This window comes from Sciurus vulgaris (assembly GCF_902686455.1).
Source record: "Sciurus vulgaris genome assembly, chromosome: 9".
NCBI classification, from domain to species: Eukaryota; Metazoa; Chordata; class Mammalia; order Rodentia; family Sciuridae; genus Sciurus; species Sciurus vulgaris.
In genome coordinates, this window is record NC_136469.1 from 91374734 (window position 1) to 91394376 (window position 19643).

General features: G+C 33.3%; 1 protein-coding gene across 1 annotated transcript in view; it reads left to right on the forward strand.

The window, feature by feature from the left end:
• LOC306669137 (transmembrane protease serine 11C-like) overlaps positions 1–19643 on the forward strand; it is a gene marked incomplete at both ends in the record, with an annotated part of 59328 nt that overhangs the window by 31151 nt on the left and 8534 nt on the right. Inside the window, 2 exons of the mRNA XM_079153020.1 lie at positions 5852–6015; positions 18580–18618. Coding sequence (XP_079009146.1) covers positions 5852–6015; positions 18580–18618 — 203 coding nt within the window. The remainder of the gene's footprint in view (positions 1–5851; positions 6016–18579; positions 18619–19643) is intronic.

The following is a 19643-nucleotide window of genomic DNA, read 5'->3' on the forward strand; positions in this document are numbered from 1 at the left end:
CTAGGAAGGAACACTTTCAAATTAATTCTATGAAATCAGTATGACCCTGATACAAATACCATATAAAGACATCTTAAGTAAACTGTAGACCAATATTCTTGATAAACACAGGTACAGACATTCTTTATAAAATATCCGCAAATCATATGCAACAACACATTAAGAAGATTGCACATCATGATCAAATTGTTTTTTTTCCAGGAATTCAAGGATGCGTCAACATATTCAAAGCAAATCAGTAAGTGTAATTCACCATATAAATAGAATTAAGGTCAAAAATCATAATCACTTCAGTGTATGCAGAGAAAGCCTTTCACAAAATGCAGCCTATATCAATTGCAACTATATAGGATTTCTTACAATCCTATATGATTGGTATATTTTAGTTTCCCATTCTTATTAAAAACATGAAGAAAGTAGTGATAGAAGGAACTTACCTCCACATCAAAGTCTATATACAACAAACCCAAAGTCAACATCATACTGAATGGAAAAACAATAAAAGTAATTACTCTAAAATCAGGAACAAGACAATAAATGATGTCCACTCTCACCACTCCCATTCAGTATAGTACTTGAAATTTTATCCTAAGCAATTATGCAAGAGAAGGAAATAAAAGGGATAAAAATAGAAAAGGAAGAGGTCAAACTATCACTGTTTGCAGATGATGTGATCCTATACTTAAAGAATTCATAAAACTCTACCAGAAGACTTGTAGAGCTAATAAACAAACTCAGCAAAGTAGCAGGATACAAATCAGCATATAAAAATCAATAGCTTTTCTCTACACTAATGAATGCACTGAAAAAGGAAATCAGAAAAATAAATTCATTCACAATAGCTTCAAAAAAATAGAACACTTAGTAATAATCTAACCAAGGAGGTGAAACACCTCTCCAAAGAAAATCATAGAACACAGAAAAAAGAAACTGAAGCCACTAGAAGATGGCAAGAACCGTCCCCCCATGTTCACGAATAGGGAAAATTAATATTGTTAAAATGACCATATTACCAAAAACAATCTACAGTCAATGCAATTCCCACCCAAATACCAATGGCACTGTTCACAGAACTAGAAAAAAGCAATCCTATAATTCATATGGAAGAATAAAAGACCCAAAAAAATCAAAAATTCTAAGCCAAACCTATCAAAAAATTCTAAGCAAAAAGCAATGCTGGTGACTTTACAATACCTGATTGTAAATTGCACTACAAAGATATAGTAAGAAAACCTGCTTGGTACCGGTATAAAAACAGACAGGCAGATTAATAGAATAGAATAGAACACACACAGACAAACCCACACAGGTACAGTCATCAGATCTTTGACTAAGATAACAAAATCATATGTTGGAGAAGAGACAATCTGTTTAACAAATGGTACTGGGACAACTGGACATCCATATGTAGAAAAATGAAACTAGATTCCTACCTCTCACTTTGTCAATTCAAAATGTATCAAAGTACAGGGAATTAGACCAGAAATTGCAACTGCTAGAAGAAGCAAAGGGATAACACTCCTACATAAAGTAACAGGCAGCAACTTTCCACAGTAAAACTCTTAAAGCTCAAAAAATACTTAAGATAAATGGGATTTTATCAAATTAAAAAACTTATGCACAGCACAGGAAACAAGAGCATGAAGACTGAGCTATAGAATGGGAAAAAAAATCTTTGCCAGCTTCTCTGACAGAGGATTAATATTCAGAATGTATATATAGAATTCTAAAATTCTAACACCAAAAAAGAAATAACCCAATTAAAAATGTGAACATGAACTAAACAGACTCTTCTCAAAATAATAAATAAGCCAACAAATATATTTTTTATTATTCAACATCTTTAGCAAGCAGAGAAATGCACATCAAAACTACACCACGATTTCATTTCACTTTAGTTAGAATGGCAATAATCAAAAATATTACTAGTAACATATGCTGGTAGGGATATGGAAAAATGAACACAATCACCATGGAAATAAGTATGACGGTTCCTCAAAAGACTGGAAATGGAACCACTAAATGACTTAGCTATACCACTCCTCAGTATTTATCTAAAAGAACTGAATCCATCATACTATTAGCAATACATGAATACACATGTTTATAGCATTATTCTAATAAAAATAAGAGTCAAACGTTGTATGTTTCTCTCATATGTGAAAGCTACACAGAAAAATAGTGAAAAAAGGGAGTTCATGAAAAAAAGAAGGGAGACTAGTGGTATAGAGGAAGCGAGAGGGAGGAGAGGAGGGAAAGATAAAATAGAGTGAAAGAAATTTCCCAAAAAATATTATGTGTATATATGCATAAGTCACAATGGATCCCATTATTGTACATAATTATCATGCACAAATAAAATTTTTAAAAGATAAACAGAGGTATAACGCCAAATATATTTCAAATTATTCTTTAATCTTATTAGATCTAATGAGATCTCCTGATGAGGAAGTAGGAGGGAACATTTCTCTGAAAAGAAAATATTCCCTATAGATTAGTAAACCATGCAGCAGAAGTCATTCTTGAAATGCAATAATTTCATATCCCCGCATGAAAATTTACATGAAATGCTAACAAAATGTCTCTTAACCTGCATGCTCCACAACAACTGCCAATAAGTAAAAAAATAACACACACACATTCTATCTACTTTAGTATGTGGGACATTAAATGAATGACTGTAACCTTGTATTTCTCCCCTCACCAGCTATATTTTAAAAATATAATTAGAATATATGCCTAGGTATTTTAAGCCTAAGATTAAATATTTAAATTAAAATAACTCCATAACAAATTAAGATAAATTCTCCAGCAACTGTAATGAAAACTTCAGTGGTTGGAGTAAATGTGCTATATAACTGTTTTCAGTACCTATTTAAAAACAAAAAAAGAAGTCAATCCAGAGTAACACTATTTAATAGAATGAAAATGAGATATAAGTCAGAACTGGTTCTGTATTCAGGAGGAAAAGAATAACTACAAATAAAATTAGAAAGTTAATATACTTTGGGATCTACCTCTTCATAAAACTAGAACTCATGGTATTCTGTTTCTTAGTTTGTTTTTAAGTTATCCATACTTTTAATCTGTACCCCCAGAGAATTCATTTAACCTGGTTTCATATATGGTTGGTATATTTTAGTTTTCCATTTTACAGACAAGGCAACTAAAGCAAAGATAGGTTAAGCCAAAGTGACATAAACTAACATAACCATTACTCCTATAAACTCCTTTGATGGTTACACTTCAAAGAGATGACTTTCCAGTCGTTGAGAAAGGAAAGCATTATTATTATAAAAATTATTTATTCATTATTAAAAATAAATAATAATGCTATAATTTGAATCCAGGCAATCTTATTTAGATTAATGTACTAATTTGACTAATTTCTAGCTCTTGTTCCTGCTCTATTTACAATTAATTCTCCACATAGCAAGCAAAGTGAATTAGAGAAACACATCATTCCCCTGCTTAATGCCTTCTGACAATTTCCCACAAATTCCAAATTCATTGTACAATACACTTAAAGTGGTCCTGCCTCTTCCACTGATGTCAACTCACCTCCACTCGCAACTTTATATGCACCCTAACTTAAGTACTGTTACTCCTGTAAGCAAAATAGAGTGGTTCTCACCACAGTACTATCAAAGCAAAAAAACGGCACTTAGCAAAATTAAACAATGAAGACCTCACTGAAGGTTATTGCAGTGGTGTAAATGACAGAACTGAGTCTTCACTCTGCTGAAACAAAAACAGAGTTGTTTAAAGGCAGAGGTAAGAGGGCCACTTAGGCATTTGTGCATACCAAAAGGAAAAGTAAACTTGTACATTTACACCTTGGAGCAAGATGTCCACTGAAGTTATGTTCCCATCCTCTCATAGAAACTGGAGATAGCGTTGCCATCTCCTTTGATGGTTACATTTCAAAGAGATGGCTTCCAGGTCCTTGGGAAAGTCATTTCCTGGGTTGTAAAATTGGCAAGAGGTTTTGAAAGATTAACATACACTTCAAAGGAACAGAGAAAGAATTTATAATTACAAGTTTTGAAAGGAAATGCTCTAAGTGAAGAAATATTAGGGTCTATAGTCAGGTAAAAACCTGTCTAAAGTTTAATAAAGTTAAAAGAACCATTAAGTCTATCTTGGTGAGGGCCTTTGCCCTTGTCCCTTTCTTTCTGGAATGTTCTTCCACCAGCTCTCAGCACAACCCAGTCCTTCTTGTCATCAGGGGACCGCTTCTAAAAGGTCCTCCTTAAAGCTCTCTCTCCTACCACAATATAAACAACCTGAGAGCAGGGACTTTGTGGTTTTATAAGCTGACATAGCTCTGATACCTAGCACTGTGTCTGGCGTGTTGTTTAGACTAATGTACTTCTGATAAACAGAGGAACAAATGAAAAGTTCAAGAATGGAAAGGAAAACTGTATGTGGCAAAGAACTACAAATATTTGTCATATAAAACTAAAGATGATTCTGTTAATCAATAAATAAAAGTAAAATAACTTTTAGTTAATGTGTCCAGTAATAAAGAAGCTCCTATGACCCTAATGATATCAGAACAAGAAAACATGTGTATATTTAGTTTAGTTTTAGTGTTATTCGACCCAGGAGAAAAGTTCAGAGTGACATCCACAATTTGACAAATCACTTAAAATAAACAGTAATATAATATGTATTTCCTGTTCCATAAAAAACAAAGGTGTTGTCCCTACAGATAAGGCACCTGTGAGAAACATGAAAGCAGAAAAAGAGATGAAAATACTTTAAAAATTGACATATAATTACTAATGGCTTAATACTATTAAAAAGAAATAAAAATAATACATTTATATCTCCAAAAGGAAGGACATCTGATACAGGTATAACTTAAAACATAAAATGATAAGGGATGATATAGAAATTAACTTATTTATTTTAAATTATCGTGAAAAAATAATTTAAATAATTAGGCATTATAGTAATAGAAAATCCTGGACCTTGGCTATTGTTTCTGCATTTGTTCCCAAATGTTATGAAGGCTTGGAAGTGGATGTTTTCAGAATCTTAAGTTACATAAAACTCTGAGTTGTTGATTTTCAGATATACAAATGTACAAATGCAGAGAAATGTTTAGGAAATGGTAAGGGTGGCAGAGAAATAGAGAGCAGAGTAGAACAGACACTCTATCGAGCCAACAGTAGTAACCCACTTGAAAAATTTTTGGCTTGTATATTTCCATTTTCAAATCAGAACGACAAATAAAATAAGTTCAGTTAAACAGCTTTGTTCTCAGCCTTGATTTCCAATAAGTGAAAGAATACTGGCTCACTATTACAAAATATGTCTCAATTAAATAAAACCAAAATAATAAATTTTTTTCTCATTTTACTTTTTTCTTTCAATTAATTATTTTCTACTGATCTTTCCATAGTGGATTCATACATTTACAATAATAAATACTTTTTTTCATTATTCTGAGATTTTTTTAAACATCTCTATATCCATTATAAGATGTATAAAATCTGTAATGATGCTCTAAATAACCCAATAAGTAAAATTATCATCCACATCTTAGAGATGAGGAAACTTCAGTACAAAGAATGTAAACAATTTACCATAGTGTAGGAGTTGGCAAACCAGTAGTTCTAAAAGACAAATTCAGTTCACATGAATCTAAATCATGCTCTTTACACTGTTCCATGAAGTCCACAGTGCCACTTCCACTCCCTTGTGGGGAACTGGGATAGTTAGTACATGGTAGAATAATTCCTCTTTGGCACTGTCTTCTTGTTGTTTACAAACCTCTATGCCTTCCCCTCAGAGTTACGGAGGCTCAATACGAAAGTCTAATTTGTCTGTTTATGTTTTGCAGCCAAGCCAAAGGGAAAGTGATAATACATGCTGTACTGAAGTTCAAATCTTGTTACAAAAATAATGCAGCAAAATTTTGGGACAGAATTGAAATCATTTTACGTGAGAAACTAAAGGGCCAAACTGGGTCATTACTTATAGATTCTTCCTCATTTAAGTTTTCAGGTAAGAATATGTATGGCATAGAATGTCTTTTATCTTTAATTTGAACATGGTATTTTGTTTTGCAAATGAAAATAACATTCCTTTCTTTAAATATTATTTCATAGAAAATGATAACTATATTTATCCTTTTCTAAAGTAATCAGTATCCCAAATAACATTTCTTTGCAAAGCAAGACAGCTTTAAACTCATGGTTTATTCGGTGGGGCATGATGTCACCTGATGTCTCAAGATTCTAGATTCCTAAATTCCAGGACTGTTGAATCTCCTTCAACATCACACTTAATTCTTGATATACCTTCGGTAGAATTTGTCTCTCTCACCATTTTAATTCTTATGCTTGAGCGCCTAGTAATATGTGGAAGACAATCTCTAAAAGGTGGAGACAACAATTCTTCTGTTCTCAGAATAATTAGTGTCTCTCGAACATCGATAAAAGTAGAGCCAACAGTGTGCTGGGCTATTGGTTCTCTGCTAACGTGGTCTAAACTAAGCTGGACTATCAATTCTTTGTCACAAAAAAAATTGACAAAGGACAGAAAAGTATTGCTGCCTAAGGAAGGACCCATAGGTTTGGGGGGAAAAAATTAGGCCGAGTGTCCAGTTCATTTGCATGGGACATCCAAAGGATCAAAAAACAAAACCTGAACATGCTTCTCCTGGATAAAGCCATTGAATTGTTGAAATGTGACTTCTCAGGTTATTAGATGCTCTAAGATCTTCCTCTGCATTATTTACTTACTGTGTGTGTATGCATATGTCATAAAAAAAAAACAGAAATAAAGCAGGCTTCCAATTTACAAAGAATTTGCCTACAAGGATTAATTTTTAGAAACTCATCTACTAAAAAACATGAACTCAAATGTAAATAAGCAGAATCATATTCCTAGTATTCTTGCAAACTTTAGGAACATTATGTACAATCCCAGGAAAAGACATATTAGAAGCCTTTTCCAGATATATGATTTTTCTCAGTAGTTTTACTAAAATGCCATCCTACAATTCACTCTTACTTCCTACTGTAACTCCTGTAAGCATACTAGAGTGCCTCTCACCATAACACTGTCAAAGCAAAAAACTGCACTTAGCAAAATAAAACAATGAAGACTTCACTGAAGGTTATTGCAGTGGTAGAAAGGACAGAACTGTCTTCACTCTACTGAGACGGCAGTGTACCACTGAGCCACATTCCCTATTAAATGTAACTGTATTTTGATACTGTCCTAACTTCTATCTGTTGTTTAGAAACTCCTTATCCCTCCCTCTTCACCCTTCATCAGAAGTTAGGTGCTTCATAAAATTGAGTGTGATTTTATGGGTACAGGAGCAAACCCAGAAGCTGACAAAGACAATCCTTCAAAACAGCACTTGATATAAGTGATATGAGGCTCACATTCATGACGGCTCTCACCAAGATCAACTGTTAGTCTTCACTGGTCACCAGGTAAATGGATCTGTGCCATAGGGAACTATAAAGTTTATTTAGGCAAAGTTGCTGTTATAGCACCTTATTAAATATCTTGACCTTCTGATGCTAACTGGCTAGTTCAGTAACTTAGCACCTGCACCTAAATATTTCAAAGTTGTGAATTTCATTTTTATATAAGCTGCTTAAATGTAGTAGAAAGTCACAATTTCCTACAACTGTGACTTAGAGATTACTGGCCAGTGATATTAACTACGATGAATCACTGAATACAGCACCAGTGTCCTATACTATTATGCCTAGGAAAAGATGATATAGCTTAGTGGTTAAGGCCATGGATTCTGCCATGAAATCATCTGAGATTTGAATCCTAGCTCCTCTATACATTTGCTATTTGACTTTGGAATATTTAAACATCTCTGTGCCACAGTTTAACCATCTTATCATGGGAATGATAATTATTTAAAATATTTCATATTGTCATTGTGCAGATATCAAATGTCTAATTCACTATAAAGCACTTTTAGAAACATGAATAGTATAAAGTGCCATTATTAAGTTTTTACCAAGAGGAAAAAACCCATTTGAAATATACATCCTATGGATTGTGCGTTTGTAAATCAATTTTATAGATTTTATTTTTGACATTTTTTTCTTTTTTCTTTTTCTGATTCATTGTACACAAATGGGGTACAACTTTTTATTTCTCTGATTATACACAATGTAAAGTCACACCATGAACTGTTTTTTTTTTTAATTAGTAGTCTTGCATAAACTTCCCTCAAATCTTGGGCAGCTCTGAGTGAAGGGGAAGGAAATGGAGACATTTCTAAGGAATGATCACCAAGATTATATATATATATATATATATATATATATATATATATATATATATATATATAGAGAGAGAGAGAGAGAGAGAGAGAGAGAGAGAGAGATTATATGTAGAGATATAGAGATAATTTGTGTGTATGCATGTGCATACCAAGGAATATTTTCCCAGACATCAGTTATTCTTCTGATAGCTAAATACTTGGATAGTCTCTGAATAACTAATTGAACCTTAAGGAATATGTGTACATGCTTTTTATATTTGGATTCAAATCAGGTCCATAAGCCCATTTAAAGAGGTTTTCTATCCTCAGGGATAGAAATTATTGCTCTCATAGAAATAAAAAGTTAACCGAGTAAAGTGACCATTAACATTTCAGCACTTAATAATTAGACCTACCTCAGGAAATTTGTTTTATATAACTCTTGGAGGTTATAATACTAAATCATAACCAGGAAAATGCTTAATCATCTACTATTGACTAAACATTTTTATTCATTTTATGAATAATTACTGATTGAACACTGTGGCCCAGGATGTTCTGGAAAAATTCTACCTTACTATTTATTTTTTAATTTATGCCAAATGTTAAATTCATTTTCTTTCCCTATGTACATACCAAAGGATAAAAAGATATATAAAAATGGGGTTTTATTTCTAAATTTTTTCTATTAATGATTAATATTAAAAATCAAAATCTCACAGAATTTCCATTTAGGAGGTTTAGTGTCTATAAATGCCATACATATTAAGTCACTTATATCGGATCAGTATCAAAATTAGGAATGGTAAATATAGATTATTGATTTCTAATCCAGAATGAATACATAAAAACACATTATTCATTACACAGTGGACATTCAGGAAACTTTAGAGTGGGAAGTCCTTAGAGATCTGTAGTCTGTTTGCCAAAATCAAGATTCAATGAAATAAATGTTCATATAAGTTAAAAAATGGACATGTCCCAGACTCAAATCCATCTTCTCAGTATATTTGTGTTCTCTATACTTATTTTTGGTTTTCTGTTGCTGAGGACTGACGTCAGGGCCTTGCACATGCAAGGCAAGCACTCCACCACTGAGCTACATACATCCCCAGCCCCCAGTCTCCAGCCTCTTTTAGAATTTTTTGATATAGGGTCTCACCAAATTGCCAAGGCTAGCCTCAAACTTGGGATCATCTGCTTCAGCCTTCTGAATAGCTATTTCTACACTTTTTAAGAATCAATTTGGAACTTACGACTACACTAAAAAGCTGCTTATTCTATAGAATTCAAGTTTCTATCTTTAAAAAAAACTGCCTCCTTTTTCCAAATTTGTAGTTGATCATTCAAAATTCAAATCTTTTAAATTCTGTCCTCAATTTTAGTATCAACAAAGAAAGGATGTATATCCATATCTAACTTAAAGAATTGCTTAGGTGGGATAAAATAAAATATTATACAATACTAAATTTAATTAATAATTATGAACTAATTATACAAATGCCCTAGTAGGCACTATGGGGAATTCCAAGAGAATATTGTCTCTCCAGCAAAAAGCTTACCTGCACTTATGGTTACACTAAGAGTCAGTGTTGATGAAATGAGAGGCACGATTAGGATCATTATTTCACAAATGTATTTTAAACTTTTCCAGTATAAACCTTGTAATGTAGTTTGGATTCAATGCTGTCATCATTTGGTAAAAGCAAACAGTGACAGCAAGTCGTTCAATGAGAACAGCTGAAAACTCTTTCTGAAGAAAACATGCCTAAAGCCTCATGTTTCTCAGACAAGGGGCTCTACATCTTTGTCACCAGGTTTAGCCAATAATCCCAGTGGAGCTCAGATATATGGTTCCCTTGGAAGCACTTTCTTTTCCTTTCGAGCACTTCTCTCAGTTTTGAATTATATATTTACTAAGGTGATAACCTACTATTTGATTACCAACTGTCTCTCCTACCAGACTATATTTTCCATGAAAGCAAAGGACATGTCCATTTTTGCTATTATATCTTCAGAGTGTACCAAAAGCCCTGGTATATTGCAGTAAATAGTTGCTGAGTGAATTAATGAATTCAATAATATCAAATCTATAACTGACAATCATGAGAGGAGAGAATATCAGCTCAACTAAGGTGAGAAGCCCCAAAGAAGATTATATAATAGCTATGTTTTCAGTTCTTCCAAACTCAATGCATAGTACCATGCCATATGCATAGTAAAGTTCATTCATTTTATAAAATGGTTGCCCTGGGGTTCTTGCAGTACCCCGATTGAGGAGGTTTTATGACAAGTGCGGCTCATGTGTACTACAAGAAGACTTTGCTTTAGGAAATAAAGAAGGCTCATTATTAAGATCCATGAATATAGTATGTAATCTCATTTTATACTTATTCCTGAATCCCATAAAAGGTGACAGTGGTACTACATTCCAAGTACTAACAAAATCAGTATTTCTGCAGTGTTTTCTTCAAGGAGAGGTCAATGTTTTATCCATGCATTTGAAGCTCACTATCGGAAGACTTTCTGACTAACACAAAAACAGAAAAATTTTGATAGTATAGTTTTCCCTGCCCATGAATGAATTATTTCCTGAATAAAACTCTTATATGGAAAATTTCTTAAATTAACTCCAACGATTTCAATAGGAAAAGTTGTTATGCATTCCCCAAACCCAAAATATGTATTCACTTAGACTCAAACAATATCATATTCCTTTAAACTAGAGATGATTGCATCAGTAGTTTAAATTAGGTACAAAAATTCACCTGTATTATTTTATGACTGCATATATAATCCTATCTAGCTGTTATATAGCTTAATCAAAACAGAATATACATATAAAATTTAGCATTTATGAATTCAAACTTCAAGATAAGAATAAAAGAAAGCAATATACGAAACAAGTTGGCCTCACATGATGCACTTGACTGTCACTGCCTTAAACTATCAAGCCACAAACTAAGAAGAAAATCTAACACTAGACTTTATGTACTAACTATGAAGCTGCAAGATGACCATGTGGTGGCTCTCTCTTAGATGCTCTAGAAGAAAAAATGCACATCAGTTCTTGTAAAAACAAAGAAATGCCTCATATGCTAAAGTGAGGGTTTTAAATGAAATGCCTTATAAAATTGAAAGCTCATAACTTTAATAGGCATATTTAAGGGTATGACTATCATTTGTTTTAAAAAATAATGATCACTTCCTGCACAAAAATGCTTTGTGTATAATGGTACATGCAACCTGGAAAATTGTAATAGTATGAAAAATATTTTAAGTACTTACTCTAAATCATAATTGGCTACAATAAAACTGCAAATTATACAGAATAGAAAGAATAATAACAAAGAATTTCATACACACATATGATGGTCCTGACTCACTATCATGAGTTTGACAAAAATAACAATAAAACTAGTTTAGCACTCATTTGTGAGCATCTCACCAATTCTGGGATATGGAATTATGTTACTAGAATGCATTTTATCATATGGCTTGATCCTGAGACAAGGCATGGCTTCATTGTATCATGCCTTAAGCAAATTACTAACTAATCATTCTTTGATAAATCAGAGTATATTTTGATAAAAGTTTATTATTATGTGCTTTCTGAATGAAGAACCAACTTTCAGTTCTATAAGCCTGTTTTATAAGCAAAATGTTTAACACTTTGATCACCCAAAATTCCTTAGGAATAAATCTTTTTAAAAAGGCAAATTTTCTGAATAGTTTATATCTTATCTTTTCAATAAAATATAAAAATTCTTCTTAAAATTATGTTTTTCCAAAAATGTTTCTCAAACTCATCACCAACTCGTTGAGCATCACAATGAATATCCACTAATAAATAGTGGATATTGGTCCGCCCTTGAGAAACATAGGGTTATTGTCACCTTCACTAAATTACCTTAATATTTGAGGTTTTAAGCCCTTGTTTTCATTCTTTACACTTTATTTTTCATCCCTCAATGTGAACCAGAATTCCTATTGTCACTTCTAATTTTCATTTTTTCCTATGATCCTTTTTCTACCTAGACTTTCTTTCAATTCATTTTAAACATTTTACAATAGTTTATATATAAAAATTAGAACAGCAAACAGCTTTTGAATAAAGGGTGTTGGACCTTCTTATTTAATTATATGAACTTTAGTACATTGGATTTTGGCTCCTCAGACACTTTTGTTTCCTGATACTTGACTTTATTACAGAGAAAATAGTTTCAAGTCTCCCAAAATATGCAGGACATTGTAACTATAGATATTTCAGAATGTCTTTTAAAAAAGTCAGGAATTCACTTAAAATGATATTTCAGTTTACAGTTTGAAATATGAGTTATTAAATAATACAACTATATATCAGACACTTTCCAGATATTTAAAATATAAATAATAATAAGATGGTCACTATATTTAAGATGGCTAATAGCAATAAGGCACATGAGATACACTTCCACAAAAGAAAAAAATTCATAAAAGTGGCTTGCCACACTAGTTGTTCTTGTTTTCTAATCTCTGTAAAAGGAAAAACCACCATAATTTTCTGATAATTATTTTTGATAGTTGGGTACTGATTTTAAATGATTAATGCTAAATTAATACTCAAGGGCTGGGGAGAGAGCTCAGTCGGCAGAATGCTTGCCTTGCAAGCACAAAGCCCTGGGTTCGATCCCCAGCACCAAAAAAGAAAAAAAAAAAATTAATACTCCATCTAGTGAGTCAATTCATTTAAAGAAGTAAATTCCAGAGAGAAAAAAATTTAATACATGAACAAGTGAATATTACCAGTCAATAGTTATTTTGCAATAGAAATTCTTACAAGCAAACTGGCAAAAGACTATGAAGTAAAGAAATGATCTGAGAAGAGAGGATAAGAAGGAAACCTTGGAGAAGCTACATTTTAAGATGAGTCTTAAAGAAATCAATGGCATGAACAGAAAGAGATTCACAAAGTCTTTGCTGGATGAGACACCAGTGCTGTACCATCAAGTGCAGATTCTTAAAAGATGTCTAGGAACCTGGACAAAGCTAGAAATTTCCAAACTGAAAATAATAATCCTAAATATTAACTTTCTGTTCATTGTGTACCCTCAAAAGGATCCTTCCTTAGAAAAAAAGGATGACTTATTAAAAGCATAAGACATATAATCACATATGTTACTACTACTCAATATCTCAACATCACTAAGTATATACCTGGGTATATATCTTGTCCTCCCTGCATCATGTTCACTTTTTGTACTGATTCCAAAGCCTAATGTCAACAATGACTTGCATTTTGAAAAAGTACATGTAATATCCAAATAAAAATAGATAAATCCTGATTTTTTGTATTTCTTAAATATGCAAAGGAATAAAAAGAGAAAATGGAGCACGAGTCTATTTAAAAAGTATCACCTGTGCATACAACTCATATTAATTTAATTAATCTAATTTAATTTCATCATTAACATTTTCTCTTCATTGTCAAAATGATAAACATGGAAGGTATGTCTATTAAAAAACCTAACCTATGTTGCCCTAGAGGAATGAAAAATGATATATAATGTCTAAACCCAGAGATAATAAATCTAACAAGAAACATAAATAAAAGCATTTATTGAGATTAGATATGCATCTAGGGGACTAATCAAAACCTGCAGTGAGGGAAAGAGTCAGATCCAGGCTCTGTCTCAGCTTTTTGACCCAGACCATTCATATCACAGCTCCAGAGTAGTTAATTTTTTCACTTTGATGAAAATATCATGAACTAGCGTCCATGATGAAAAATGGTGATTACTATGTCATAAATTTTTTTTGAATTTTTAATGATGTTTCTCAATAAGTTTCTGTACATTTATAGTTTTAGAGTTTTCAGAACTCTATCACATGAACATTTTAAAATTCACATAAAGCACATTCCACAATAAAATGCAGCTCAATTATTCCATAATTTTAATGTTAGAATTCTAGGAAAACTATATGAAAAATAGGATTTACCAATTTAGTTAGCATTTGGAATAATGTAAAGTAATAGTCACTTAAGTAGAGTTAAAGCCTGTGGCCTAAATAAAATTTTTATTATAAATGAATTTACCATTACTGTAAAATTATTCTTTATACTTAGAATCATACAGTTTAGGTCTCATTATTATTATCTGTTTCAGATTTCATCTTCAAGGAAAAATATTCACTGGAAATTAGACTTTTGGGGGAACCCTCTTTACCAATGCATTCAAATTGTTATGCACTGGATGTGGTTCAGTGGTTAAGCACTCCTAAATTAAATCCCCAGTACCAAACTTCTAACTCCAAGAGTAATCATGGGCATGATATACTACAGAGCCAAAGAGCATTTAAGCATTTTGTTCTCATCTGATATTCAACAGTCAGTGAATTGTGCTTATTTTTCCCTGGGTGAAATAAATTTCTGGACTCCCCCCCAAGAGAATATTTATTATCAGCAATTCCAAATATCCTTTATGCTAAGTGACTTTTCTTCATATGTCCAATTTTCTATGCATAATTCCACCATAGTACTTATTACATTGATGTGTGTGTGTGTGTGTGTGTGTGTGTGTGTGTGTGTGTGTGTGTGAGAGAGAGAGAGAGAGAGAGAGGTGAGGAGTGAACCCAGCGTCTCACACAGGCTAGGCAAATGTTCCACATCTGAGCTACACCCCAGCAGCATTTGTAATTGCTTTTATGACATGAAATAAAGAAGAAAAGGACAGGGCAAGGTTATAGACAAAAACAGTTTTTTAAATGAGTAATGATATTACCTAATGACTTACTAATATTAGATCAGTGACTTCACAATGTAAATATTTGGTTGGGAGAAATTCTACACTCCAATTTCTACACCTCTTATAAATTCTTGGCTTCCATTAAGTTTATTACTTGACCAGGACGAGTTTATTTTTTGATATTTAAAATATAAAAAGAATAAAAACTTGGTCACTTTAAATGAATTTCAGCTCTTCCTTTGATTTGGTTGCCCCAGTTCAATCCAATCCCTCCTACCCCAAACAGTGACAGCAAATCACACACCAATTGAGGTACCTGGTGAGAAGGTGCTTTGTCCCTGAGCTTGGGAAGAGACAAACTCTTCCACCAACCAGGTGAGTGGAATCCCCAGGGCTTCCATGTCTGAGATACTGGTAGAGTTCAATATAGTTAGATAGATCCAGGAAAACTAATTGATAACCTCTGTCACCTGAAAGTTGGATTTTAAAATGTTTTATTTTGGGATGCATTTGGTTTGGAAAATGTCAGAATTTAGAAAGATTGGTGGAAGTAGGACATCATCATTAGGCAGGAGTAATTGTTTCAGTTAAGAATTATCAATGAAAATCTGGTGAAGAGGTGCATGCCTATAATCCCGGCAGCTTGGGAGAGAGGCTGAGGCAGGAGGATCACCAGTTCAAAGCCAGCCTCAGCAATTTAACTAAACCCTAAGCAACTTAGGGAGACCCTCTCTCAAAAAAATAAATAATGGGCTAGGTACATGGTTCAGTGGTTAAGCATTCCTGAGTTATTTCAGCACCAAAAAAAAAAAAAAAAAAAAAAAAATCAATGGAAAACAGGTGTGGCAGTTCATGCCAGTAATCCTAGCTCCTCTGGTTTTCTTGAGCTTAAGGATTCAGGGTCAGGCTAGGCAACATAATAAGACCCCATCTGAAAAAAATCATCAATGAATTATAACAGATTATTTTATGTATTTATTTAGCTAGTTCATTTTTTGTGGTTCTGGGGATTGAACCCTAATGCACTTAACCACTGAGCTACATTCCCAGATCTCTTTTATTTTGAGACAGGGTCTCATTAGGTTGTCCAGGCTTGCCTCAAACTTGCTGAGGCAGGCCTCAAACTTATGATCCTCCTGCCTCAGTCTCCCAAGTTCTATTGCACTGATTTTTAAATTATCTAGTTGTCTATCTTTTCTACTAGACTCTAAAATTATTAAGGACAGGAATCATGTCTTTTCTTGGACTACTGGCCCATGGGAGAAGACCAAGGCACATTAGCTGAGCTGTTTTTTGTTGTTGCTTTTTTAACAGCTTTGTCTATTACCCTCTGATTCATCTTCCTCTTGGCAGAGACAATGCCATTGCTTTTTTGTTACTTCCTTTATATGGCACACTGTAAACAGAGTCTCATAGGTTACATTGTTGAATTCTTTATTCACAGACAAATCTATAGGAGTTGCAACCTTTTAGTCCTTAGGGACTGAGGAAGAAAACAAAGTCACAGCAGTGACTCAGTCCAAAAGGATAATGGCTTCAGTCACTTCCCCATTCTCTGTAGCTTGTCTTTCACCTAAACAAGTGATACTTATTCTATTGACTCTAGAATAATACAATTAAAAGTAAATTATAAGTCCAAAATATTTCTTCCCCTTAGCAAGTCGTGCATGAATTAAAAAAAACCTCAAAGAACCAAAAAACTTCTGTGAATATAACAGGATTTTAAAATAATTAATCCCTTTAAGTATAGGAGTTAGCATTTTTCCTGTACAGGTACACGTTTAATTATTTCTAAAAATCTAAATATGATTTGATATATTTTACCAAGCACACAAAATTCAAAACTGAAGCCTGGAGATACCTTCTCAAATAAAAAGCCTCTGGAAGGCAAGCTGTGAAGGATATGATAAAACAATACTAGCTTTCTCTTCAAGCAGGTGTGGCTCACATCTTCTCACAGTCCAACTGACTGTTGAATGACTCTGGTCTTTTTGTTCAGGCAGGTTGACTTTCTGGTAAAGAATTCTTTTGTCTACCCAATTTATTGTGCAACCTAATGTAAGTGTGAGTAACCGTAACTGGCACGTAGAACTGGTGATACTCCTTCCTAGTTTTACAGAAATCCAAGAGCATTCTAAAAATGAATCTCTATTGACACTTATAGTATTTACTTCATATAGCAACTGGTGATTCCTTCTTGAAGAGGAACTCTTTAAGTAGAAATTGCTAGTGGGTTTATGGTTCCCTGTATCTGAAATTTGGAGCATGACTCATTGGCTCACCCTTTCTGCATACATTTCTCATCCTAATTGAACAGGTTTGCAATTCTTCAGGAATATGAGGTACATAGCAAAACTATCTGGTGTAAATAATTTCATTCTGTAACATTCCCTAAAATAATTTTTCTATTCAGGAATAAGTAGACAATGTCAAAGTCTACCTCATTGCTAAATGACATTATTTTTTACATGAAATTAATGGAAATGGAATGGCATGCTGAATGTTTCAAATAAGCAAAAATTACTACTTAAAAGAGTATTAATTTTGAAAGGATTAAAACATAGTAAAATGCACTCAACACAAAAATGTACTAAAATAACAACATGTGTGTATGTGTGTTTTGCTTTCCCGTCAATAGCATTCTTTGTTAAAGTATAGTGACTTAAATGTCTTATTCTAGTTCCCCCAAAATGCAGATTCAAGACAAAAGCTTGCATGCAGCAGTAGATATGCGAAAAGGGAGTTGGCATTACCAAGGACAGTTCTGACCCCATCCCATGGGGCCTAATGAACTGTATCACCCTGTGATTAAATGGGGAAGCATTTGTTCATCAGCTCTGATCTTACATGGTCAGTGACTCAACTAGTATAAATTCCTACAAGTCCTAATTGTTGATCATTGAATATTCTATGTGTTTCTTCTGGCAGAAAATGAGAAGTCTGATGTGCTGACTTGAAAAGGGCACCTATGACATTGACCTGAGCAAAGCTGATCCAAATTTACATGATCACCACAACTGTGGCATAAAAGATGAGCCAAGATTTAGTTGGTCATAAAAAGGTGTCAAAAACAATCAGTTTTCTAGTGATATGGGTTCAGGAAAATGGTGAAGGTTTTCATTTCTCATACATTTTAGTACTTTTCAGGACCAAAACTTCTTTTTCAAATAATTCAGGATGCCACGCACAGTGGCACACACCTGTAATCCCAGCAGTTTGGGAAGCTGAGGCAGGAGGATATAAATTCAAAGCCAGCCTCAGCAACTTAGTAAGTCCCTAAGCAACTTAACAAGACTCTGTCTCAAAATAAAAAAAATAAATAAATAAAAGGACTAGGGATGTGACTCAGTGGTTGAATGCTCCTGGTTCAATTCCCAGAAACTTAGGGTAAAGAACGTGAGAGTCTTTTTAGAAACAGAATAATAAGTACAAGCATTTTATTATTCTCTATATCAATTTATGAATATAGAAATTGTATAGTCAAGATTGAGTAAAATAATTATGACTACAAAATGTTTCCAAAATCAGTTACTACTAATATTTAAATAAAATGTGTTCGTAAATGTACATATTTTCATTTTCTTTTCCCTTGACTTGCAGATATTGCAATGCCGATTGCAGAAAATCTCCTCCATACCTGTAAGTTTATCAACAAAGAGTTATTTTCTATTGAAATTTAATTTCCTTAAATGCCAAAAGACCTCCATTTGAGAGTCAATGTTATACCCATAAAAGTGTAACAGGAAGCCTACTTTTAGAAACTTGTATAAAGGTTACTGCAGTTGACCTTAAATTCATTGATTCCCTAGATTTAAAATGAGGAACACATTATCACATGCCATAGGGGCAAGGGGACCTAGGGACAAGCAGTGATAATTTTAGAACTTCGAATCTAACATCTGCTACTCATGAGTTTTGAGTCCCAGATCTGCCACTTACTAAGTGCATAAATTTACATAGCTTACTTAACTTCTCAAAGCCTTAGTTCCAAATTGTTGTGAAGATAAAAATAAAGTGACACAATCAAGTACTTATAAGAGCACAGTGCTCACAGTAAGCACTCGGTACATGTCAGTTAACCACATTTTCTATTTTGCCAATGAAAACTAAGCAGCTAAGTTTGTGTGCAGAGAAAATAGATGCCTTATGTGCAAGCAGTTTCTTCCTCACACACCAAGGCATTCTGCTTTCATTCTCCCATTACCTATGCCGGGAAATATGATCCCCAGGGTTGCTGGAACCTGATATAACCTGTCAGGAAAAGCATTGCTTTTATCTGGGGTCTGAGACTAACTGGGGCAGCTGGGTTAAAGGAATCACCGTCCAGAGCCAGGTGACACAGACCTCATCACTTTTACTATATAGTTACTTCTGAGAAATTTGGGCAAAATTTAAACACAGAGTTGTATTCGTTTTTTTTCTCTTTCATAGATTTTGACTGTACAGTCCTTAAGCAACTTAATAACACATCTTAAAGTAAATTTTTCCAGTGAAAAACTAGTATCTATAAGGTCAAAATTCACATTTGGGAATTTGTCAGGTTCATAGGAGAGAAATAGCCAAGAAAGAAATAAGAGCAGTGGTAAGAATGAGATCATCCAATTTGTCTATCCCACAGCTAAAACACTACAAAAACTTGCATGCAGTATTTTGAATTTGACTTG